This window comes from Falco naumanni, chromosome 1 (genome assembly GCF_017639655.2).
Source record: "Falco naumanni isolate bFalNau1 chromosome 1, bFalNau1.pat, whole genome shotgun sequence".
NCBI lineage: Eukaryota > Metazoa > Chordata > Aves > Falconiformes > Falconidae > Falco > Falco naumanni.
In genome coordinates this window covers 121,755,949-121,782,866 of record NC_054054.1, presented here as the reverse complement: position 1 = coordinate 121,782,866, position 26,918 = coordinate 121,755,949, and the positions used below count along the sequence as shown (strand labels likewise).

The 26,918-nt window shown below is 36.7% G+C and overlaps 1 protein-coding gene across 8 annotated transcripts in view; it reads right to left on the bottom strand.

Moving 5' to 3' along the window:
• Window positions 1-26,918, bottom strand: part of STXBP4 (syntaxin binding protein 4) — a 76,170-nt gene that overhangs the window by 38,517 nt on the left and 10,735 nt on the right. For 7 of the 8 annotated variants that reach the window (XM_040581864.1, XM_040581867.1, XM_040581870.1 and 4 more), the window contains 16 exons: window positions 26,197-26,271; window positions 23,934-24,019; window positions 23,122-23,251; window positions 22,425-22,557; window positions 20,331-20,437; window positions 19,750-19,930; window positions 18,856-18,934; window positions 15,922-16,004; window positions 15,355-15,451; window positions 13,900-14,012; window positions 13,151-13,237; window positions 11,601-11,666; window positions 4,623-4,799; window positions 2,422-2,538; window positions 1,846-1,895; window positions 564-697 (listed from right to left, as the gene is read on the bottom strand). In XM_040581864.1, coding sequence (XP_040437798.1) covers window positions 564-697; window positions 1,846-1,895; window positions 2,422-2,538; window positions 4,623-4,799; window positions 11,601-11,666; window positions 13,151-13,237; window positions 13,900-14,012; window positions 15,355-15,451; window positions 15,922-16,004; window positions 18,856-18,934; window positions 19,750-19,930; window positions 20,331-20,437; window positions 22,425-22,557; window positions 23,122-23,251; window positions 23,934-24,019; window positions 26,197-26,271 — 1,715 coding nt within the window. The remainder of the gene's footprint in view (window positions 1-563; window positions 698-1,845; window positions 1,896-2,421; window positions 2,539-4,622; window positions 4,800-11,600; window positions 11,667-13,150; window positions 13,238-13,899; window positions 14,013-15,354; window positions 15,452-15,921; window positions 16,005-18,855; window positions 18,935-19,749; window positions 19,931-20,330; window positions 20,438-22,424; window positions 22,558-23,121; window positions 23,252-23,933; window positions 24,020-26,196; window positions 26,272-26,918) is intronic. The other variant, XM_040581866.1, reaches the window with a different exon arrangement.

Sequence of the window (26,918 nt, the reverse complement as noted above, 5' to 3'; positions counted from 1 at the left end):
ATCAGTCCTAGGAAGTACTGACTAAATCTTAAGCAGCCAGAATTAAGGCAGCTCTGTAATCTTGGAATGAAATGAAAAAATAATACAGTGAACAAACTCTGCTGGGTGAAGCACACAATAGAAATGTGGCCAAACCATCATTTGAAAACAGTCCAATTGCAGAAGGTTCTGACTGTGGGCAGGGTAAGGTTAGGTTACGCTGAGGGTTAGGGTTAAAAAACCAAAGGGGACAGCCCTTAGCAGCAGCAGCCCTTTTCCCGTGTTTGTAGGTCTGCCACCATCTACAAGATGGACCCCTTACCTATACCACTCTGGACAGGTGGACTCTGGACCCCTTACCTATATACCTATACCACCCCAACCCAAACAGAACCTCTACTCACGCCACTTTTCCTTTATTTGGAAACACCACCCCCCCCGACACACACACGGTGACTACTCAAACGTGCTACTCTCAACTGGCAAGCATGATGCGAAAGCCAGAACATCTGATGGAGGAAAGGAATTATTTATGTGACTGTATACATGCAGACACACACACAAAGACGCACAGACTCACTCACAATCTACTTCCAAAATGGCACGGACAGACTTTGCAAGGTCTCTGGCTTCTGCTGCAAGAGCTGCTGTGACAGTAGGTCCAATCCTTCCCAACCGTGCAAGAAGTGTTTTAGTAGACAATGTTGTTCTTCTGTCACTAAGAGAATAAAAACCAGTTGTGTTTATTTGTAAGATCACAAAAGAAATGGTTACTTTTAATAAAGTAAACCTGTGTTTCTAGATTTATTTTGGTGTCACTGAATGAACAAAAGATACTCATACTACCAAACTGATGAGTTTACCTCACAGCAGTTCTGTCTGTACAATAAAGGGAATAGGAAAGTCCAATTTAAACAACACTGATGTCTCAAAATCTAGCGTCAAGAAAAGCAACATACTTAAAAGTAATTTTCTTATTAGCATTTAAGAAAGGACACTGCTTTAGGGGGCCCAGTTCTTATCTTCTCTGCTGTTAGTGAGTCAGTTGGTCACCTTATCTTTGTGTTTTATACTTCAACCCATTTACTAAAATAAAGTCTACAAACTTTATAAAACATGCAACATCAGTCTTGTGCACTGATGAGAACTGCATTTAATTGATTAGCATCTGCGTATTAAAACATTGACATCTACAACATAATAGTTGATCTGATCCTGCTAAATTCCAGCTAAATTCACCTAAATAGATTTGATTTCCTTGAGAGCTTTGCTGAAAAAGATGGCAACTTCAGAAAAAGAAAACAACTTTACCGTTACATGAATATTAATGGAACACTTATCTGAGATATGTAAGCACAATCATGCTGATATTCTGAAGGACCAAAGGCTGCTCTAAATCTTGTTGGATATTCCTAGCTACCTTTTTAAACAAGAAGAGTAATAAAACTTAAATGCATATGCATGTTATCATTTTATTTCTATGCTACTGGATTAATGATGATGCAAAATTGCTTGGGCAAATCTAAAAATAAAAAAAATTATAGCCCACTGTTAAGGTTCCTTACAATTTTAACTAATCCTTAGCACATTATAATTACTTTATGGAAACATCCAGACAACCATAGCTATGTAATTACTAACTGCTTTAATTTAATTCTGAGGTTTTTAATGAAGCTGTATCCTGAAAGCCTAATTTATAACTCATGCCACTCCCTCTCATCGAATAAAATGACACTCAGAAACATACAGCAAAAAAAATATGGAAAAAGTAGCTATAAGACAGTATTTGAAGGCTTTGAAACAATCGTAGAGTTTTCCAGTATTAATATCGCCACTTCAATATTAACAACTATTCCATTTTATTACCTTAAAACTGTTGAGGAAGTAGAGTTATCTGAAAGTATTTCATGCACCACCTGTTGGCCATAGTCAAGAAGTTAACAGTTTATAATTCAACATGGTCAAAAAGTTAATACTTTATAATGTGATGTTGTATTTGGGTGGGGGGGATTTGATTTCTAATTAGAGTCTGGTCTCCCCAACCAGCAGTGCGGAAGTAAATCCCAAAATATTATAACTCCTTTAAATGAAATGTAATAACATTTAAATATAAAACCTCTTTTTTTGGTTTCATAACATTTCGAAATATTAGCAGATATTACTTTTTCTGTCTTTTCCTCTGGTGAATTTCACAGAAGTTGATACGAGTTTGTGAAACATTAGGTGAAAAAAATTACCTGATATTTCATTTCTTTAGTATAGCAAAACATAAAAGTAAATTCCCACATGGATCTGTACACAGATAAATACACCGTCTTTATTTGTAGCAAGAAAGGATCTCTGCAAACTAGTTTATAGTCAGTTTACTATGTTTATTCCTCAGAAACATCAACACAAAACATTTCCAAATAAAATATTGCTTGAAATGAAAGGCAAAGCTACCTCTACAAATTGTAGCAGTTTTTCAGTAGCCACCTCAAAGGTCTTCCTAGCCAATTCTGATTTCCGCAGCTGGCAGTCAAGCACTGTAACTCTCTTTCTCAAGTCTTGGATGTTATCCTAGGAAAGATATTTTAAGGCTTTTAGTCTAATAATTTTCTCCTATGGCTCACAGAGATACATGGTGTGAATTGAAATGGATGTCTGAAACATTTAACTCAACAGTCTTTTCTACATTTCTGCAAAATATAGCTGCTTCTGCAGCTGGTACGCCTGATGTGCTAGTAAATCAGCTCCCAGACTGCAACAGATTTTGGCAAATGATATAAAGGTAAATTGCAAGTGGCAGCTAACAACAGTGACAGGGCTGAAACTTAAGACAGTTCGAAATGATTTACAAACAGATCAAAACCACCAACCCGACAGTGACAGTATCTGTCAGCAGGTTGGCACAAATAGCCAATATGGGAACAAACTCAGTCCATTAGTTTGCATTTGTACATCCTTTGGCCAACAGAGTAATTATGGCGTATCTTGGAGAAAATTACCCCCTAGGATCTCTCTACATGCACTTGTATAACCTATTGATCAGCGTTATGCATCCCTCTGCATGTGAACCCCTTTTGATCAGGTTCTGGAGTCTCAAGGTTTCAGCTTGAGTCCCTGGCACTGTTCATGTAAGAGGACCACGAGTAATGTCTTCACATGTATATGGGCATGTTTGTCTAGTTAAGCTGCCTGTTGAACACAAGACCTAGACCAAAATACTCTCCAAAATCAAGAAAAAATCACCATCATCAAAAATAAACTTTTACCTCACTGTGGGTGATCTTTTCTGAAAGCCCACTACCTACTATAAAACTCTTCTAGAAACCCACCAAAACCCACTTGAAGCAAACGAGTACACACTTTTCTTTGTATATATCGTACAAATGACCAGAATCACAACCACTCTGAATATCAAAGGATCTGTTGATTAAACCACCTTTCTTTGGCAATCTCACTGTCCCCTGTTGCAGAAGGAGCTGGTAAGCCTTCCGAGGGATCTCACTCTTTTATACTAACAAATAAGCATACTATAGAGTTGCTACCTACTTGATACTGCTTCTTATGAATAAGAAATGCAGAGAATCAAATCTTAATTCAGATATTCGAGTGCTTACTCAGAATTTCAGGAATTCAAGCCAGCATCTCAGAAACAATTATCTAAGAAAGCAACCCACAGGCTCAGAATTTCTTAAAAGTTTTGATATGTATTCAAGTCCTAGAAAACAAACCGCTTCAAAAATACCTGACAAAAGATGGGGCATCACACACATGTTCAGAAAGAAGAATTTCTAGGGTGTGATTCATCTCATCACACACCCTCAAAATGAAATGAGAGGGATTCCTCCCTTGGAGCTACACTCACTTGCTGTATTGCTTCTTTGCAAGCTTGTACACCATAGAGTCGGCTTTACCTTTTAATACCTTAGAAGACTGAATTAATTCTCATGATAAAATAAGGCAACAAACAATAGGTCTTCATCAATTCATATGCACATCAATTTTCATGAGAAAAGCAAGGTAAACACAGAAATGCCAACTTGCTTGCACTTGTTCAGACTGCGTGTAGGAAAAGGATCCACAGTTATGGGGAAAAGTTTAAAAGTGCCTCAAATATTTTACTACTTGGCATGTTTTGAAATGCCTCACTGGAGATGAAGTGGTTTTAAAATATGAGGTTCCATTAAAACAGGAAAAAAATTCTGGCAGCATACTGCTAGTAAAATGCAAATGATTATTAAATCTAGATTTGCTTAAGAACGATATTGGGCTTTATATTGTTATTATTTGCCTCAAAAACATAAATGTGAGGGCCATTTTTACAGAAATACAAAAGGATACAAATACATGTATTGTTTTTAAAGACAGTATGTCTTCAGCGCAGAACCTGTTCCAGGCTTTGATGCTTGAGATGTGCCGTTTTGACCTATGACCCACATATGCTTCTAGCTCTTATTTTTGCAGCCCAAAGATATCTGGATAAAGGAAGACTCGCACACTTCACATTACCCCCTTCACTACATATTATTCCAGTTATTGAATAATACAAGACAAACACTGACCTACTTTAGAAAAGCAGATGAAAAGAAAATGAAAACAAGATACATGACAACAGCAAGGAAACCATGGTAACCACAACAGGCGACTGCTTTGCTTACTTTATTTTGGCCAGAATGATCAGCAAGCTGAGCCTTCAGCTCTACGATTTCAGCTTCTAATAAGCGAATTACTTCTTCATAGTCCATCTCCATTCCACGAGCCTGTCTTTGTGCAGCTTCTGCAAGATGAATCCTACTTCGCAAAGCTCTTGTCTCTTCTACAGCTGCCTTGGCTTCCTATAGATGACAGAATTTAAATGAAAAGTTACAACTCCAGCTAACAAAGTAGCACGGATCTAGCTCAAAAGTACTGCAGTCAGCATTAGGGCTACCTTTTAGTATTTATAGTTAGATTTTTTTCATTATTAGATGAAAGTAGACCAATTGCTAATTTTTAAGTGTGTGATGAGCAAACAAAGAACTGGTATTTACAGACAGAGATAATTCTCCTAATAAATTAAATCATGAATTCTATGATTACTGTAAATCTAACTGAATGAAAGGCTTTATAGAAATGCATCTGATGCTGTTAATCTGCCCCACCACTTTCATACTAAATACTTCAATGCGGTATTATTTCATTTTTTTATTATTACTGCCTGAATTCACATTCAATTCAGAGTTTGCACATCATGTAGCTGGACTTCTAATGCAAGTATTCAGTTCACACTGTTCTCATAAAAAGTGCTGGTTTTTATTTTTCTGTCTAGTTCCTGCTGTTATATCGTTATGCTGTATTGTGACAAGAGAGTGTTAGATAAGATTTACATACAAATATATATGGAAAACAGGAAATGAGAAACTGTTAGCTTTTAATTCAGCTAAAGTAATCCCTAAAGGTCATAAAATCTGATTTTGAGAAGGATATTCCTTAGTACATTTTAGTACTGAATATTAATTCAAGTTAATTTTGATTTGTAAATTTAGAAAGTCAAACTAAAAGTCTGGACAACATATGAATTTACACTAGGAAAAAAAACCAAACAAACTGTTCATCAAAAATGTAGACATACAGGCTCACTGGCACCAAAACCAACAAACATCTTTCCCCTTAGCTTTTTATTAATCTGCGGAAAAAGACTGTGTATTAATTTCCTGAATCATAGAAGTGATAAGCTTTAAATGTAGAAATTCATAGAGCTAGAAATTCTTTGTACAAATTTTTCAGCTAAGGATATTTAGACTGTTCCTAGTCAACCTATCATGTCTTATAATTATATCCTGGTTGGGAATGGAAACAGAGGGGAAACAGGAAGGGGTAGAGGAGAAATAGACTATGAATCTGTAAGTAGGAAATAACTTTCTAGAAACAAGGTTGAAATCACTGTTTCAATGAAATGACCAAATATTCCCATTCTTGTGGAAGAATTGTTATATAGTATTTAACAGGTGTCAAAATATAAATGCCTAGAGAGTCAGTCAAGCTTACAAAAGCAGATCCAATTCTATTATTTCCTAACTTGGAAGCATTTGTTCTGTGCAATCAACATACTTCAAGTCAGGTTTTCCTATACTTTGTCATAACTTTTTTTTTTTTTTTTGTAAAATGACCTACCAATCTCAGTTTCAGATGAATTTTAAACTGTACACTGTTAGACTTAATAAACAATATATTTTATTTCAGGCCATAAGTAAACTAATCTCAATAACATATATATAGGTCACCATCTTCCTTGTATTTGCAATATAATATCAATTTGGGTGACTGCCAGGGAAATTCTGGTCTCTTAGAAAATAAAGCATTAGAAGAAGTAATCACTTCTGTAGCGAACAGTTACATCACTAGTGAATACAGATGACATTAATGTTATACAGTTTGGAGGTTTTTGTTATGAGAAGAGATACATTTAAACAATCTTTGACAGCAAGTATAACTTTTTTTTTTCCTTTTTTTCTTTTGGAAGCACAAAGCATTAGATGAACCTATGTCTACATGGCGATCACCTCCACCTGGCAACACGGACTATTCAAAAGCTTGTGGCTGCGTGTCTTTCTGCTGTTCAGCTGGTTTGTTTTACAACTGTCTGTCTGCACAGCACTAAAAGAGTGTGAGGGGCCATTACTGAAAGCACTCACTGACAGACCACCAGAACAATCCACCCCTCCTGCAAGTTGCTCATAGCAGTTCTTCTTCCTAGAAACAATTCAGAGAACACAGGGGCTTCTAAGAAGTTGTGAATTTACAAAAGTAGAGGTCAAAATGACTGCCTCTGTAAAGGGAATCTTCTTGCCGCTCTAAGAAACAGTGTGACTCAACAGCAAGAAAAGCCTGGCCCGACCGATACACAGGCTGATTTGGTAGCCTTCCGTAACGGGCTGAAGGTGGGAAAAGGGAGACAAAAGTGAAAAAGATGCTCTGATGTTAAGTTTGAGTAATATAAATGAACACAGAGACTTGAACAAAAGGTGGCATCTTGAAAATGCACACATAGGAATTATTTAAATAAACTGACATCAGAAAAGTCATGGGAAAATTGCTGTAATGAAAAGGTTTTAAAATAAGACCTCCCTGAGATAAAGGTTTAATCTCTTATAATCCAGAATTGCCTTTACTCCTCTACTGGTTTGTTTTTTTTTCAGAAACCCAACTGTTGACTATTAATTTCTCTGTAATAGCAGACTAAGTATGACCAGATTTCAACAGCGAAAGACCTAAAGGAATAATTAACGAACAATGGATTCTTACATTACAATGAAACGATTATCCACACTACAACTGAATTAGCAAAACCTTCTGACAAAGCAGAGCTATTTGCTAGAGCAGGAAGGCACAAAGGGTAACGATACCACCAGGCTTCCCCATTCTACAGTTTCTGGAGCTGGCATTGCAGCAACATGGTGGGCTCTCCTACTTATGCAGGTAAGGGGCCCCTACCAGTGAAGAACAGATGGATAACAGCATGCTTCAGCACGTTCTCTTGTCCCAGTCAGCTGCTTGTATGAAATAAGATGCAACAGAAATTGGAATCTGCAGCTGCTAATATTTCATCTATATAAATGCCTGATGGGACGGTTTGTCCTAATCTGGTGTGAAGCCACTACAACAAATAAACTGCAGGATGGAAGAGCAAAACTGAATCTTTACAGAATCCATTTCAAGGTACAGGTTTCTTTCAAAGCCAGGTTCTGTTACTTCCTTGGATAAATTCAAGTCTCAGGAGACTGTTTTATCCAAGTAATATTCCAGCCACAACAAGAACCGGAACAAAGATATTCCTTTAAACTACGTGAAAAATCATAGTTACAATTCAATTATGTTTATTCATTAATTCTCCAGAAATTGTTTGCTAAAAACATTCTTTAGAAGAACTTAGATTATCTTTACCATATATTAAAATAAAAAAAAAAAAAAAAAGCTAATGAAAAAACCCACCCAACCCAATCCTTATTTCAGACAGGGTAAAATAAACTATATTCTGCTTCCAAAATATCAGCCATTCAAGTCCTAGTCTTCAAAGTACCACTTTTCCCCTCAGAAAACATAAGCACAGAATAGCAAATCTTAGCCCAATGGAATACGAAGTCCAGCTGCACAGGATACCACAAACAGTGTCCTATCTTTGTGACCTTCCACATTCACTATGTTTAGCTGAGGTGCTCCAGCTGACAATAACTGCATTAAAAAAGCTCTAGTAAAGAAGACGAGATCATTCAGGCTGGCATGACCCAGGCCATCCAGGCAGCACAGAATACAGTCAAACTCATCCAGGAAGATAGAAGACATCATTACAGATTTCCTCATTCACGGTGTTGACAAGACTTCAAGTACTCAAAAGTGCCTTTCTGTGTTTTGTGCCAATTTCAGCTTCCACATGGTTTCAAAGAAGGCCCAAATCAAAATCTCAAAGTAAAAATATATCAATTAATATATTTTAGTTACCATAGAGCAGTATTAGAAAAAAATTACTACCTCATTTCAACTTTAGCAATATTTCTAATCTTCAGAGTTTATCCTGTTAGCTACTGATTCAAGCACTGTTTAATGGACTGGTACTACCCGAACATGTCCATTAACTGGAATATTTGTACGCCTGTACTAATTAAGCTGCAATCTCTACAATTCACAATTAGTAGACAACAGAAATACCACAAAAGATACTCCAATATATGACTGGTAGTCTATATCCTCATTTGAAACATCGGGGTTTTTTTCAGGAAAGCAGTGATTTTTACAAAATGCTTAAATTGTATTGAATCCAGAAGACCTTCAGCACATAATTAAACTGGCTTGTTTGTTTACTTTTAAACAGACCATTAAGGCACAATAATGTACTCATTAACTCATTTCACTAACTTCAGCTCAAGCAGGAATGCACCATCACAAGTTACATAGCAACTTGTACTGTAAGTAGCTTTTTTTAAAAAAGAAACTTTGTATCACCATGAAACTCAGCATCAACATTGGTTCTGAACTACAAAAATAGACACGCAACCCTGGAAAACGCACCAAGTATCAACAGAACTAAAATTTCCATCAAAAGCCTGCTTCTGCCTCCTAAAATAGGTCGCTGTAATTACATATAATTTATGATTTCTCTTTCATTTCACTATACGGAACCTTTTCAACAGCAGTTCGAGAAGACGCTCGCTACAAAAGCGGAGCATCCCTCCCCCGGGGGTCGCGCGGCTCGGCGGGCCGGCACCAGCCCCTGACGGCGCCGCGGGCAGAACTAAAGGCAGGGCGCCCTCGTGCGGCAGCCGCGGGCACTGCTGCCCTGGCACGGGCCGCCGTGCGGACCGCCTGGGCACGAGCCCAGCTGCCCAGCGGGGGCAGCCACGGGGACCCCAACGAATACCGGGCCCTGGCCACAGCCTGACAGTGGCGGGGGCTGGAAGGGCCCGCTGGAGACCACCCCAGCCCAACCCCCGCCAGGGCAGGCTGCGCGGAGTCACCAGAGGAGACGCCGCCGCTCTGGGCAGCCTGTGCGGTGCCGTCACCCTCGAGGTCCAGAAGTTCCTCCTCAGATTCAGGGGCAGTTCCTGTGTGCCAGGCGGTGCCCGTTGCCCCTTGTCCTGTCGCTGGGCACCGCTGCAAAGAGCCTGGCCCGTCCTCCTGGCACTCGCCCTTAAGATACTTGCTCACATCGGTAAGACCCCCTCCTCCCAGTCTTGCCCTCCCCAAGCAGGCCCAGCTCCCTCAGCCTTTCCTCATCAGGGAGATGTTCCAGTCCCTCCATCACCTTTGTGGTCTCCGCTGGACCCTCTCCAGCAGTTCCCTGTCTCTCTTGAACTGGGGAGCCCAGCACTGGACACAGCGCTCCAGATGTGGCCTCACCAGGGCAGGGCAGAGGGGGTGGATCACCTCCCTCCACCTGCTGGCCAGGCTCCTCCTAATGCACCCCAGGGTCCCACTGGCCTTCCTGGCCCCAAGGGCACGCTGCTGGCCCGTGGGCAACTTGCTGTCCTCCAGCACTCCCAGGTTCTTCCTCCTCAGAGCTGCCTTCCAGCAGGTGACCCCCAGCTGACACTGGTGCGTGGGGCTGTTCCCTGCCAGGTGCAGGACCTTACACTTGCCTTTGTGGAACTTCATCAGGTTCCTCTCTGCTCGGCTCTGCAGCCTGCCCAGGTCTCGCTGAATGGCAGCGCAGCTCCATCAGCCACTCCTGCCAGCTTTGTATCATCAGCAAACTCACTGAGGGTACGCTCAGTGCCTTCACCCAGTTGAATAAGTTGACAGGACTGGACCCAGAAGTGACCCCGGTACCGATCACAACCCTCTGAGCTCTGCTGTTCAGCCAGTTCTTGGCCCACCTTACTGCCCACTCATCCACACTTCCTGAGCTTACCTAGGAGGACGTTATGGGAGACAGTGTTTAAAAAAAAAAAAAAAAAGCAGCCTTGCTGAGGTCAAGGTAGACAATGTCCACTGCTCTCCCCACACCTACCCAGCCAGTCACGCTATCAGGTCGTCAGGCGTGAGTTCCCCCTGATGTCCATACTGTTTGCATTTCAGGGTTTGTACTTTGCAATAGCTTTAGTCTAGACTGATAGACTGAACATCTGCTCTAGTCTAGGGCAACAGAACGCACACACATTAGTGAATGCAAACATGAGGTGCACCACTGGAACATCCTTCCAGTTAAATTTTACCCAAAAAAGAATCAAATTTATTTTCCTGCTGTGCCACAGCATACAAAGGGCAACATCACAATATTAATGGAAAAAGCTCTCCCTTTCTCAAGCAGTTCTCTTAAATTCAAGGAATAAAAGGTGATAATGAAGGTGTTGAACAAATCTATGTATACAAGCGAAAACATAAACCTAATCTTAATATAACAGTACGCAGAAAGATTCTTAAACTGTATCTTGCATTTTTACATATGACATCTGATGGAACAGATAGCCATGAGGAACTGACAAGGAATACATGTAGCAGTACAGGAGGAAAGAAAGGTGGCCAGGTCATAGGAAGGAAAGAGTGGAAGCAGGAAACTGGAAAGTGACGTGGTTTTGAATCCAGGCTATAAATGACATATAACTGGAAATATCCATTAAGAGACACAAGAAGGCTCAGTTTCATAAGAAACTCTGATTTCTTCTCTCATAAATAGATATGGAGACAGAAACAAGACATTCCTCAAAAAACACTTACTACCATTTATTCCTGGTAAATACCAGGTAAAGCTGTCAAGTGTGTTTATTTTTTCATACTTGAAACTGGTTGACATAAAGTAGTTAACGTTATGACTGTAGATGAGGCACACTGTTGCCTAAGAACAGCAAAATCACTTCAAGAACACTTATAGACCAGAAAGATAATACTACATTATTATCCAACTTGTCTGATCCAGCTTGTCTTATGGTTCCTACCTCAATTCAGCAGCAGAAAAGTACTATTGCTCTAAAAACTTAAGGATCAGTATTCTCCAATTCTAATCAAAAGCTTTGTAGTAATAAAAGAACCACTTTGTGTTGAAATTAGTGTGAAAGGATAGCCTATACAAGCATCAAGACAGAAAGAAGTGGTCCCTTCTCCCTTGCACAAAAAAAGTAAAAAAAAAAAAAAAAAAATTATATTTTTAAGAAACTTCAACATACTTGCTTTACTATTTGTAGCTGCTCTGTTAACTGTTTCTGTAAATTCACAGATTCAGACAATTTTTCCTGTTAAAATAAAAACAAACAACAGAAGAAATAATTAATAATTAGGTCTGAAAGAGTTTTTATTCCTAAACCCCAATTAGCCCTTTTAAAACTACAGGTAGCAATACTTAAACTCTATCAATGTATTTACTGCTTTCTGTACAACTACTACATTTCTAGGCCACAACACGTGTCTGTTACTAATGCTGTATAATCAGAAAACACATATTATTAAAAAAGTTCTGGTGGAAATGATAAATAATCAAGAGCTTTTATAAAACCTGTGACAAAACCAAATTTTGTTCTCTAAAGGCTGATTTTTCAGAGTTCATTAATACTGTTTAAGTTTCATGAGCATCTGAGGATTATTTACTGAACTGATTATTTCTGTGATATAAGTAAAATATATATTTTAAGTCTCTTGCTACCTAGCCACCTAAAAGAGCAGAATACAGACATTTCTGCAGCTTTAACAGGCTGCTGTACAATCTAATACACATGTCAAGTTACTGTCAACATTGTGTGTCTGACCTTCCACCCATTTATTTACACCAGACACCTCTAGGTACACCACTTTCAGAGGTTAAAAGTTCTAACAATTTCAAAAAGATTCTCACGTTGAGTCAGACCAAGGGTATTTCTCACCGAGTATCAAGTACTTGACTGTAGATTAAGGGAAGAGGGTAAGAAATGAGGCAATTACAGATTGATCATTGCCAGGTTTTGGTATCAGCAATTTAGGGGCTCATGATAAGTATTCACTACTTCAATGTTCAATGTAAATCAATTATTTCATTTCAGTACAAAGTTTTCAGAAGAAGAATATTTGTGCACAGAATGAAGAATACATTTTTGGCCATGCCAACCTGATGTTTTTGTAATCTATACAAGACAGATTATTTTTTGGACCAGGAGGTAATTTGTAGAATCGCTTGTATCCTGGGATCAATTTTCCTGTTCAAGAACGAGAGCTAGGTATGCTGGATAAAGGTTCAGAATTTTTTATCTTTTGGGTTGTCAAAAAAAAATTCAGGAGCATAGGACCATGGTTGTAATGCAGGGTATTAAGAAACAATAAATGTATTTGCTTCTTTAGGTCTTATGTATTTTGCAATATCTGTGAAAATATCTATGAATTTTGAAAACACATTAATTTATCCTCTAGTTCTGACTTCTTGCAAAAGTATTAGCATATGCTTAGACACTGTGGTTACTAGGATCACACATTTCTAAATAAAATTGCTATGCAAATCAGTCACTTCTGCAAATTCACTTTTGTGAAATGCCTTTAAAAATGTGTTAGTACTCAGTATAACAAAATTCACTGTCTCCAGAAATACACTGTACGCATACAATCTTCACACATGATTACGACCGTTTGCTCTGCCTTTTTATTTAGTCATTTAAAACGGCATGTAAAATTCAAAAGAAAACCAGTACATTCCTATATACACTCAGAAAGAAACCTGTCTCTTGAACAATTTGAAGGAAATAAAAATTATTACCTTTAATTTACTCATTTCTTTTAAAGCTTCATTTCTTTCTTTCTTAAGTCTTTCCACGTCATCCTCCAAAGAATCACAGGTTACAAACTGTGTATTTAAATACATAAGGTCAGAATGTATTGCTAACTGTATCTTCCATGATCTTTAACATCTTATCTTAAAAGGTCTTGTTAATAAAATGACACGATAATCTTAATTTTAAAATAATTTAAAGCTCTGAAAATACTAAAAATCCTTCAGAAAATTCTGTCCATTTTATCTTTCAAAGGAATTATTATTTTTCCTGTTAAAAAGGATTAATAAAAATATTTTTAAAGTACCAGGAATACAATACTAATATCCTGTTTTATTCAGTATTTTAAATAATACCTCATTTTATTTTAGTATTCCTATGCTGCAAATGCTATTTCTTAAAGTCAGCTCTAGAATAAAGTGCTTTTCACTGTAGCAGTAGTTTAATTCACTGGGCCCAATAATTGTTTAGCACTCGAACCAATATGTATTCCACTAAGAAACCTCAATAAATCACCACTGTCCATACTTACAACAGATTACAACGTAATTATGTGAATTGATTTCTGCAACGTAAGTTGCTTTAAAAAGCTTCACAGAAACGAAGTTATCTTAAAGAACACCACGATATGGAGCTCTTCTAAACATCTGTCCAAGATCTGGAGTAATTGTACATATAATAAGCTCTCCAGTAATTTCCTCCCAACAGTTAAACACTGCACAGGCATATATTTTACCTGTGAATCCAGTAAGCTGGCAATTTCATTGACCCCAAATGTCACAGATTTTTGGTCATCACCTGTTGCATTCAATTGCATAGAGAAGAGATTCCTTGAAACTTCAAAGAAATCTGAAGAACAATTTAGAAGTTCAGTTCAGTAGCAGTATTACAAGACGCAGCACAACTACTAATACTACAATCTACGGCTAGTCTTTTATAAATGCAGTATCTGCCCTTCATAAGCTTTCTAGAAGAATATATGAAAAACAAACACATCTTTCTGAACAGAAACATTTGGTAAAGCTGGTAAGAGTAAGAACAAAAATGTTCAAAACAGTTCTTGGGCTGAAATATCCCTGAATCAAGTCCTGAAGGAGAAAAGAAAACAAAAGGGGGTGTGAAGTTCATCTTCAAAGTACATGGTTAGAGATACTCTACATTTGGCAGAGCTGTGTGAAAAAATAAAAAGAAATTTGTACACCTGCCTGCCCTTCCCAATGAATTGACCTTACTAGAGGAGACACAGTGTCTCTGCAGGAAAAAGGAAAAATTGCATGCTAGCTCACAGCTCAGTTTCCTTCGCAGGCGCTTTAAAACCCTGATACACACCTGGTAAAATTGATGTTGACCAAGTAGAAAGTTTTAAATACAAACACTACAGCATTCTCAATCAACATGGCTTGGATTACCTGTTCATTTAGAATGTATACAAAAGAGATCTGCTACAGTATGACAGAAAAGTAGAAATAAAAATGTCAGTTTGTTTACACCACATAAGATCTGATGGAAGATCCAGTATCTTTCTTGATAAGGTGCTTGAATATCCAGTGTATTTTTGGATGGTTAAGTACAAGAAATTATTTTTCATATAATAGTGTTTGATGCTGTTTTTCATAAACTTTAGGAAAAGTGAAGTTTCCATCAGTTTTAGCATCAAAACCAGCATGTCTCACAGTTTATAAGAAATACTCTTACATTGTTAAGTGTCAACTACCAAAGTTGTCATAACCAATGCAAGCAACTCATTCCCATCAGAATTAGATTTAGCTAGAAGAATCATGATGGTCTCCATGCAAATTTTTCTATATGCAATAGTTGAAATGTTCTTGCTTCTCACAAACTAAACAAGTTAAATAATCCATCAGTTTAACTACTTCAAGAAGGCCCTTTAAACATCAGTACTGTCCCAAGTAATATTTGGAACAATTAAAGTACCCTATTGTTAAGGCAAAAATTTAGGAATTTGTGAGCACAAAATCAAAACTTTGTCACGGCTGCTCTTTATTAGATAAATCTGTGATTTGCTTTCCAGTTACTTAGTTTTATACAGTGGAATAAGGTTCTTATCACAAAGTATCATTTTATTTGCTGTAGCAACCCAAGACTGACAGAAAATATATTAATGGTTATTACCTATAATTTCTGTATTGCTACATTTAATTATTTTCCATGGTAATTAACAAATTATTACCTCCAAAAGACACTGTTCCTTTAGAATCTTTCTGAAGTTGCTGCCTTAGGGCTTGCTGCTGTTCATCTGTGGGCTGAATCCCAAGATAATTCAATGCCTGGAAGGAGAAAACTTATTTTGGAGAAAGGACTAGGGATAATGACTGCAGGGACATGGGGGAGTAATTAAAGAGCTATACTTCAAAGAGCCTTTGTATCATAGTACACTCTCACTGACAACTTTTATTCCAGAGACGCTCTGTGACTTTTCCTTCTAATTGAGAGATGTTCAGATATTATTTAACCTTGAATACGGATGAGTGTAATAAGCAAAACCCTTTGTCCTTAATAAGTGCATTAAAAAATCCTGAGGGCTGTTCAGATTCCCAGAAGAGTTAATCAGTAATTAGATTAACAAAAACAGTAATTTGCCCAATATAAAAAAAATGAAATATTGGCCTGCAACCTGAAAGAACTATCCAAATAGGAAATGTGGTGCATAATTTGTCAGTCTAGAAATATGCTCCAGATGTTTTACATGCATTATGAAGGGAAAGAAGGGAAAACGCAAAATACTATAAGTATTTACCCTTTCTAGCTTTTCTGCTTTGAGACGAATAGTAGAGGTCTTTCCTTGCAGCTCATAATCATCATTCTGGCTGGGGGCAATAGCTAAGAAGAAAAAAATGAAAATTTAACAATGATATTGTTGTAAATACTGCTCTGAAAATTTTGTTCTGAAACTCTGCTCATGAAACGGATGCCAGCTAAATACCCACTTGCCACAAAGAAACATTAATATTTAGATTGACCTTTTTATTTGACATAATTGTAATAAACAAAAGTTAAGGGTATCTATCACTTAAACTATTTTTTCACATGAGAAAGTGACAAGTAGCAAATTGACAGAAAAAAAACGTGAATAACTTTAGAGCAATCCATCAAGCATAGGGCTTATACTTGTGATATTTTTCTTGCTGAGATACACAGTTACTCTAGAAACAGAAAGGGAAACACACTTGCAAATTCCTGAAAGACCTTCAAGACACACCCTGAGCATAATAAGGGTTCGCAAAAGCCTACCTAGTGATCTACAAAACACTGTGGAAAGAGAGGGAACAACCTGGTGCCAGCCAAGGGCTGTGTGGAGGTAGCTTAGACTGAATTCCAGGAGGCTCCTCAGTATTTTTTTCTGGGGAGGAACTCTTCTCCAAGAACTACCATCCATTAAGCCATCATCCATCATCCCCTCTTCTCCAGTCATCACAGTCAAAAATACAAGAAGTTTGCATAATTTTAGCTAACGGCATTAATAACTTACGATGCATCTATTTTATTTCCAACATACAGAAATGATTAAGCTCAGAAAAGGAAAAGAAGCCAGCTGTACTAAGCAGTCCATAGGCAAGATTTTGGAATAACTGCTTTTTTGTGTGTGTGTGTGTGCTTAGTTTTCATGGAACTTGAGAAATGCAGTCCCAGCTTTGCCATGCTTCAGACACACCCATGGATACAACACAAGCAGAAGCAACCTTTGGAAGCCATTGATTACAGACAGTAGGCAAAAGGAGCAGTTAACTACCAATTTATTTGGATTTTAGATGTATGTAAATAGAACTTCATTGCTTTTTTTTTTGCAGAAGAACATGGAATACTTGTTTGCATTCATTATTCAGAAATACTATTTAGATCTTAATTTGTTATTTCATTAATGGACTAGAAAGGTACTGAAACCAAACCCCGTATTTGAAAACTAAAGGATCATGCAGTTTGAGAATCTCTCTAAAGGAACAGAAGGAATTGCACAGAAATCTTCTTTTTTTTTTTTTTTTTTTTTTTTTTTTTTTTCACAGCGTATCTGTTTCCAAGATTAAAGTAATTTACATTCTCTCTATATGCCAAAAGCATAAACCAAAACATCTTGAAAATCTCTGACACTAACACCTCTCACATGCTATATTAAATTCTGAAGACAGTAGGCTAGAACCTCAGCTGAATTGGCACACTTCCTTCCAATTCAGAATGAAAAAGCCTTGTGTATGAATCTGTGCAAGAATTCCACAAAATTATGCTGATTTTTCTTAGAGCATTTAAAAAACCCCACCATCTAAGAGCTACTTTAATTTTTCAAGGTTATCCTTGAAAAAGGGCAGCATGAGAGAAGCGGCAGCTTTGACTAAGGATGTGCTTAATAAGACTGAAATGAAAAATGACAACAGTACAAACCGGAGCTGCAAGTACTTCTTTCCACTTTACTAGCTATGTTATTCAGGTATGTTAAGAAACTGTGGCCGCCTTGGTCTCGTTAAGCAACGATGAAGCTCCAGTGTATTGCATTATATTAATCAAGAGTCTTGTATTCTGAGTATATTAAAAAATAGCCTTTTGTGTTGTTCCTCTCATTTAGTTGTTGTGTTTTCCATGATCAATATGAAAAACCTGTGTGATCATTAAACTCCAGATGTAATCAATATAACAAACTTTACAGTTTCAAAAGCTCACATTCCAAGAAATGAAGCCTCCAAGAAATGAAGCCAACTGGCCAGATTTGCAATATGGACACTGTTTCATTTAAAATTTGGGTATCTAATACAGTCCGTAACAAACGCAGGTACAACCTAAATAACATCACTGGAGCAACATCTAGAATGAATGAGATCCTGTACGTTTGTCCCTCCTCTTCTCAGCACATTATACGTCAAGTTGAGAAGCACAGGTTATGCTTACTCACTACTGCCTGAAGAATAGTCTTCATACAGAAACAGAACGGAATCAGTTAATCGTACTGTGTCAGTTGAGACTTATTACTATGTCAGACTACTGCATTTTCACTGTTTATAAATACAATGCATATTTGTTTCCCAAGGGAATTACAATTGTTTAGTTCAGATTTGGTTCTGACCAAATTCCACAACCTCTGTTTTTCCTCAGTGTTGTTTCCAAAATAGGTATTTAGAGATATGGTCAAAGTGACTCTTGTCTTTGTTTGAATGTCAGAGATATGGTCAAAGTGACTCTTGTCTTTGTTTGAATGTCATGACTCTGAAATAGAAATATACACATATATATTCTTTTTCTGATTAATTGAAAAACTGTGAAAAAGAGGTCTGCATGTTATTTCTATCCTTCCAATATGCTGCCCTAATTTAAAAAAAGAAGTGCAAGCAGTATACATCTACAGAATTTCATCAAATCAAGAAAGCACAGTTTCCACGGCAACCTAATTTTGATCTATATGTGAGTCTTCATTAGCTGGTTTCTACTGAGTCTATTATTATTACCGCTGTATAGCAAACGTTGCGATCACTCATTTTTGTTTGGTTTCAGCTGTTTGTTAAAGACAATGCAAATTACATTTGACAGAAGCTACTAAACAATCCATTGACCCCAGTTCTTTACTTAGTACTACAAAAATAGAGCAATATTCCTTTTTTTAAAGACTATTGGGTGTCACTATATACTATTTTCTGTATGACGGTTATTGCAGGAAAAAAAGGTGGCAGGGAATTAAATCATCATTTACCAGTGACAGACACATCAGTAGGACTGCTGTCTAGAGAAGTAATTGGAGGTTGCTCTCCCATCTTGACTCCAGTTTCCATCTAAGAAAGAAAATGAAAAGACATGAAATACCATTTCTAAAGCAGATCACAAGCCAAACTAGAAATACACATTAATGTACAAGAGGGGGAGAGGAAGGAAGACCAGGGGAGAAACTGAGCAGGACAGAAAAACACATTTTATTCTTCCTTGTTCAGAGACAATACTTTATTTAGTTTTAAAAATGCGATAAATTGAAAATGTTTTTTTAAAAATTAAAATAATAGAGTAGTTTTAAAATGTTCTTTCTTATGGTCAGCATCACTTCTTTACACTAATCACGAGCTGTATGAATGGAAACAATTGTTGCTTAGCCGAAACAAAGGGGAAAACCCCACATTCTTCTAGGACTGATTTTCAAGCAAAAATCTCATCATCATGGAGGAGGTGTAACTTGTGACATTGAACTGTTCTCACACATACACAGCAGTCCAAGAGTACCTTATCTCTGAAATATCTAACTATATCTATCGATCTATCTCTAATTCTGAAACTTTACTCCCTAGAGAAACAGTAAGAACTCTGTACCTAAGATTAATCAAGATAATTATGGTTAATGCTTATTTTATTTGATTTTTTTCCTTATCAGAAGTCAACTAATACTCTTATTCCTCTCATCAGTGTAGTTTGCTGTTACACATGTTTTCTGGAAAAGTCATAATATTCCCAAGAATTAATATTTTGCAGGAAAAAGAGCCAGTAATTTTCTTATTAGAATGGAAACTGGATTAAAATAACCCTTTATGGAATACCAATAAAATCAGGAAAAACAATCATTTGCTCACTTTATACTAAGAGGAGTAATAAATATACTCACAGCGTTTGGAGTGAACATTGAAACAACCTTCCCATTAGGAGATGCATGAGAACTAACTACTGCAGCCTGTTCTCCATACGCTACAGTAGATGTCGAGAGGCTGGAAGGATGTTGCAGGTTCTCTGAATAACCAGGAATACTTTTTTGTCTAATGAAAGCGATCTCCCAAAAACTTTCAAACCTAAAATTACAATTAAAAAGTTTCAACATATTGTATACCATACTGTTCACAAGATCGTATGTCACTCTCACAAAAATTGCCTTTTCCTAAACACTGTGTGTGTTATCATTCTTCTAAAACCATGTTTTATTCCCCATCATTAAAAAAGGCAAATACTGTGGTTTAGGGTTTTGTTCTGTGTTTTCTTTTGAAAGGAATGAAAGTATCATAGTTATACAGGTCTAAAAGGTGCATTTGAGTATTCTTCTATGAAATTTTACTGCAACTGAATATTTTGAAAAAAATAATATCCCTTGCATTTCCTCTAAGTACACATAACAAGACATTTCATGTTAATATGATCATAAATATCATATAATAAACCAATCTGGAGGGTTAGCTGTTTGACAGTAATAGATACCTTGACTTTGTTCTGTTGATTATACTTTTTGCCTCCTCATAGGAGACACCAATCATTGACTCTTTGTTTATGGATACCAGTTGATCTCCAGGCTTCAGTCGTCCATCCTAACATAAAAAATAAAAAAACCCAAACCCATAAATTTTATATTAATTGCTAACACTATACAAAGAAGTGTACAATCTCAACACTTTAATATATCCCCCCGGAACCGTTAAGACAAGAAATATCAAGAATGGCTATACATTTTGCCTGACGATCTTCCAGAATCAAACAATCATTTATTCACCAAGATAGCAGTAATTATAAAAGCTTCATCAGACACAACGGATCTCAGATATTGTGTTGTGTAGAGAAGAAATTTGGACCCAGATACCTATTTCTGTTAAGCGCCCCGCCCCGCCCCCCCCCCCCCGCAAGAAACAAACCACAGATAATAATTTTTCCAGCATGGAGTACCAAGCCATCTGACCACAGGAAGCTTCTTTACTAATTAATTCAGCTGTGAGATGAATTAATTTTTATTTCAAACCCAAATGTTCTTGGCTATAGATGGTACTCTTCAAGCACTTACTAGCTATATTAATCTTAATGAGAAAATTAGATTAGCCTATTAGGAATTCAACAGTCAAAACCATGACAGAAATAATACTGTCAACTTTGTGCTTCTGTTGAATTAATTGTAAGCTTTCTACCAACAAAGGAAGATATGACATTTCTGTCTCAGAGACTGTAAGACAAGACAAGACATTAAACATGCTTGGCTAGATTTCTCACTAAGATTAAGCTTTCGTCACTCACATTTTCAAAGAGGCCTCAACAATTTAACTGAAAATTTGTATGATTCACATATGATTACATAGTTATGACATTTACCTAATATAACACACATCAAATTACACATAACATGTTAGTGTTCTTCAGCTCTTAAGAAATTAATCACAGAATCAATCTGACCGTGTGAAACTAACTATGTGCAGAAAAATATACAGCAAGTAAGTAAAATGCCTTTTCAAGATCAGTATAATTTTACATATTAAATACCCAAACACCATAATTCCAGACCTATGATAGCACTTGACTACATTTTTGGTCACTTAGTTGTTTTGGTTTTGATTAAAGAAAAAAGTCGTAGAGCTTTTATTTTGCTTGCATCCAGCCTATTGTAAGATACCCGGTGTAATGCTGCCCTCACGTGGCAGACTGAAAATACACCTGCTACTTTCGGTGTTTAAAACGAGAAAAACGGTTTAGAAGCCACAACAATAGGTAAAATCAAAGGAAGAATCATCTACTAAAAAGTCCTGGAGAAACACTGCATTTTTTCCTTCCATCTTGGCATTTTAGAATTAAGCTTAATCTACTAAAATTCAATCAAAAATAATTATAGACTGGTTTGAGGCAAAACTCATTGCTCGTGAAATTAACTTTCACCCTCTTCCTTGGCAAGAGGCAAAAACTGGTTATCTACACATCAAAACAACCATAGTAATTCAGGATGCAAAGGAAACACTTGGATAAAGAGTATTTTGTACTTGAACTAGACGGTTATTTATTTACTTTTAAAACTGACAGGCCCTCCTGATTTACATAAATCAAAACAGTAATCAGTACTGATTCATACATTTTATCAGTCTGCACTATCTGAATATCTTTTTTCTAATTTGCCTACACTGTGCTTTCCAACTACCAAGGATCCATCTAAACTAAGACTAAGGGAAAATGATTTTTTGGATGTCCAGGAAAAGAAATGTCAAAGTAAGGAAAAGAAAGAAAAAGGCAGTATGCTGTTCTGTCCCATCCTTGCTCATTTACCTTGCATCATGCAAACTCTTAAAGAAGTTGATTTGTTACTTTCCCGTAAGTATATTGGGGAATAAGTTCCTCATTTACCTCAAACGAACTCATGAATAATTTATGTTACCATGTAACCATGCTATGACCCAATGAGATAATTCTGTTTAAAGAGAAAGCAAGGAAAACCCCCAAAAATGTGTACTTAAAATATAACTATGCATAAAATACTAAGTAGGTACTAAATGAAAGCAAGAATACATGTGACTGAAGGGGGAGGGAGGGAAAAAAGGTCTTTACCTTATGACAATCACCACCAGGGATAATTTCCTGAATATATACCAAAGGCCCTTCATTTCTGTTAATTCCTCCTACAATATTAACACCTAGGCTTGTTTCTTTGAAAATAGTAATAATCTGAAATGTACCATCCCTATGAAGAGAATGACAAGAAAAGCAGAATTACTTCACAGAACTAGATACTCAATAAAGACTTAAGTGATACAGCATCTTACTGATTTCACAAATACATATTACAGAAAGAAATAGAAATATGGACATTTAATTCAATGCGCAAACATTACACTGCCTACTTACTACAAAATCAGCAACTTCAGGTGTTATTTCTGGCAATTACAAACAGAAGCAACATATCATTTCACAAGGCTAAAAGCTCCTCTCTACTGTATACATATAAGGCTTATGGGAGTACCTAGGTACGTACACACCTGAAGCATTAATTATTAAGAGAAACTAAGATCAAAAGTCAACCTGATTAATCAACTTCTACCATGTAAGCAATATATAAATGAGAAAAAAAACCCAATTGCAAACTTTCATTTTTAATATCAATGGTACTCTAAGTTACAGGATTTTTTTTAAAAAGTAATAAAATAAAAAAAATAAAGTTGAACACTTAGTGCTGAACTCAAAATTTTCCTGAGTAGCACTTTCTACAGCTCACACAGAAGAGTTAATAGTCAGTTTTGGAAATTACTTTGCAAGCTTTGGGGATGATGCTGGGACAGAATTATTTCTGCTGATGGTGGTGATATTATCCTTTGAATACAACTGAGGACTCTGTGACCTTGAGGATGACCCAGAAGAAGGGCTGTCTGTAGATTTTGCTTAAAGAAAAGAAATAATGGGAAAAAAAGAAATAAAAGACACGTTTTGGGAAAAGCACACTTCAACTCATATTAAGTAAGTTCAGTAGTACAATTCTTATGTTAGAAAACAAACTACAAGCAATCAGACAACCAAAAGAAAGCTTAAATCTACACAGCTAAGAATTGCGAGCAACCTAGGGCTCCAAAAATAAATCTTTAAAACATAGCAAATGATTACTTTTTTCAAACTGGGTGCAAACAAATAAAAAAATTCAACTGACTTTCCTAAAGAATAATCACTCATGCTATATAAAGGCTTCCTAATCAGGCAACAATGCCATGAGGATTAGAATTCAAGGTATTCTAGCTCAAATTTTGATTTATACTTCGAAATTTTATGGTACATTTAATCTACAAGTACCAAATACTTTTCACATTCTTCATTAATTAAAATTGCTGAAAATAAGTGTGTGGTAGTATATTTATTTTAAGAGTTGGGGAAACTGACACACAAATCTGTCAAAGTACATGTTTAGATTACAATCTAAATGTTGAAGTCTAAGTAAACGTGTGTTTCGCTTGATTTTCAGCGACTTCCTCCAACATACCCTCCTCCCAATTAAGTGCAAGCTTCTACCCCCCGAAGCATGACCACTGTCCTACAGGATTATGTCAGGCTAGCTAGGAAGTAATCTCTCACCAGCTGACAGCTGTGTCGGCGAACTTCTTGTGGAGTTGGTGTCACTGTGAGAGCCATACTTATCCATGAGGTCAAGAAATTCTTTCCTGTGGCAATAAAAAGATCCTCTTCATCAGGATTTGGCATTAAAATGCACCCTTTGAAACCTGCTACTGCTTCTGCTAAACAGTTCCCCTTCCTCAGAGAGGGAAGCTCAACTGAAAGAGTAAAGCCCTGTCAACCATTCGGAAGGGGCAAGAAGATAATGTCATACGGAAGGATAAGGATGGAAAAGCAACCGACTATGAATGAAATTAACTGTCGGTATAAAAGCTTAATTATTACCTCTCTTTAGCCTGGATTTCAAAAATTTGAAAACTTCTAATTCACGTCAACTACAGATAAGACAGGGGTATTACTTAGGTCCAAAAGAAGGTATTTATATTAGAAGGAATCAGATAATACACCTATAGCATACTCGTATTTTAAAGAATGCTTTTGGTTCAACTATGCTGAACAAGAAGCCAGAAGAGACTGACAAATGTGTGTCACCTCAAAAAGGAGGACAGAATAAATATTTATTAATTATTCAAGAATAAGTAAAACAGATACAAATTCTTAACTTCTCTTTAGCTTTCTCAGAAATTTGCAGTCTATTACATATGAGGTAGAGACTATTATTATTAAATATTGTATGTGCTTTGGCTTTGCTTATCTTTTTCATGATAAAATCTTTCTAAAGAAATCCCAAGAGTAGATATAATGGGCAATTCGTGGTCAGGTGCACTGTTCAAAAAATAAAAAAATAAAAAACGAAAGCAGAAGCCTATCATATTGTAACAAACTGACAAAAAAGCGGCTGAGATGCACATCCTGTATTACAAGCATTAAAGAGAAAACAAAACCTCTTGATTAATCTAATACTGAATGCAGCCTAATTAAAAAAGTTTATAATCTGAGATATGATTACCTCAGTGAGAACAGATTAAAACATATAAATAATCTGGAATGATGTAAATCAGAAACATCAGCAAATTAATATTATAGAATTAGTGAGAGCACATAAATTAACTGATTGCAGGGAACATAATTCCCAAGTAATTCCAGTGACTGCAGAGGGTTGTTGAAATCTGCTGGATGCCTTATTTTTTTAAAAAAGACAAAATGTACTGAACTAAAGGCAGACCCAGGGTACACACATAAACACAGGTGAGTGTAAATCAAATAATTTTTTAGCAGAGGAAGGTACAGTCACAAGAAATTAATTCAAGAGTGTCTGAGTGAGGGACTGTATGTAGTGGTAAATTCTGCACAGACCACTGGGCACCCCCGGAACAGTACTCATGGATTTTAATTATTCAAGGAGTTTAGCGGAACTAGGTCAGTATGCTTTAGACAAAAGCAGATTAAGAGTGGACCTCACATACATCTAGGCAGCCTGAAAAAAAGAGAGATCAGAGGCTAGAGAGTGATTTAAATGTCTGTCAAAAAATAAAGGAGCAGAAAGACGAAGCTTAAATCGGACTAAAGGCTAAAGGAATTTAGAGAAAATTCCTTTATGGAGAAATTACTCTGTAAGTGGAAAAGCAAATAACAACAGATAACTCTTGCAATACTTATCAAATACAGTTACATAACAGCTGTTTCCTCCAGAGAATTAAGTCAAAATGGGATACAGACCTGGATCCCAGCGTTTCCGATGACTCTCTGCCAAGACTGGTTTATATGCCTAACTTTAAATAGCAAGGTTAAAACAATATTTAACGTAAGTGTCCTTATAATGGACGCATTTTGGACTACCTGCTGCAGTGAACAGTTTAACCTACTTATCCAAACTAATTCAAAGCTCATTAAAGATTGAAAAGGAAACTTCTAAGGGGAAACAGTAACTATATCTGCCTTTTTTCAGAAGGCAAGACTACCTTAAATGATACAGTTTCGTGGTACTGTAGGTCTAACGGAGTCCTCACTTTTTCTTGTTTTAAAATGTAAGAAATATTAAATAATCACAGCAAGCAATTTTTAATGGTATTAGCTGGTAATGTAACATTTCAGTTCTCTTCATTAAACTGAAATTAGCCTAAGTTTCCACTTTAATTGATGCAAATGGTCTCAGAATGAACTGGTATCAAATTCTACACATAAAAATGTGACACGTGCTGCAATTTTGTGATTAAAACTAATCTGAAAGAATAATACATGCAAGCCCACCCATCCAACCTTAGATATAGTGTTAGCTTTTCATTAGTTTTGAGGTTAAAACAACATTTTATTTTTCTCTTACTTTGCTTCTTCATCTCTAGCAACTAGCAGAGACATATGATTAGATGCTGATGCTGTTCGCAAGATGTCAACAGCCCTAGAAGGGAGGGAAAACAATCAAATAAATACACCAGGGTACTGGTAAGGAGTACACGGTGAGTAACACTTAAAGAGCAGGAAATGGACAAATCCCTGATGTAGTTAATAGTTTTCACTGCCAAATACAAGGAGAAAAGCTTGCTAGCAGCATAACCCAAATTAAGCACTGGAGAATGGAGTGAAAGACAGACTATGGTGAGTCAGTGCCTGGTGACAGGAGTAAATCGGGACTGCCCTCTCTTCCCCTTTCCTTTTGTCCCCATCTCTCCTCAGTCCATCCTACTGCCTTCTTGGACCTCCTTCAGGATTAACAGCCTCCACCAGAGGAAAAACTACTGCTCAGATATACTTCATTGCTCAGGATTTCCCTCAGCCACATACACTGTAATTTTTCCTTGAATTTTAAATCTACGTCTCCAACACTGTATTGATCTCTGGTGATCCAGCTACAGACACCATCCAACATATTCTATAGAGTTTTCTAAACAACTTCTCCTTCGCTGTCCCATTACAATGATACCTGTTAGCTGCATCATTTACATTCACCAGTACTGAACCAACAGAAAGTTACAAAAATATTTTAACAGCTTAATGTTTTAATGCTATTTTCACATGCATTCTATAGTCTACATCATTAAGAAACTA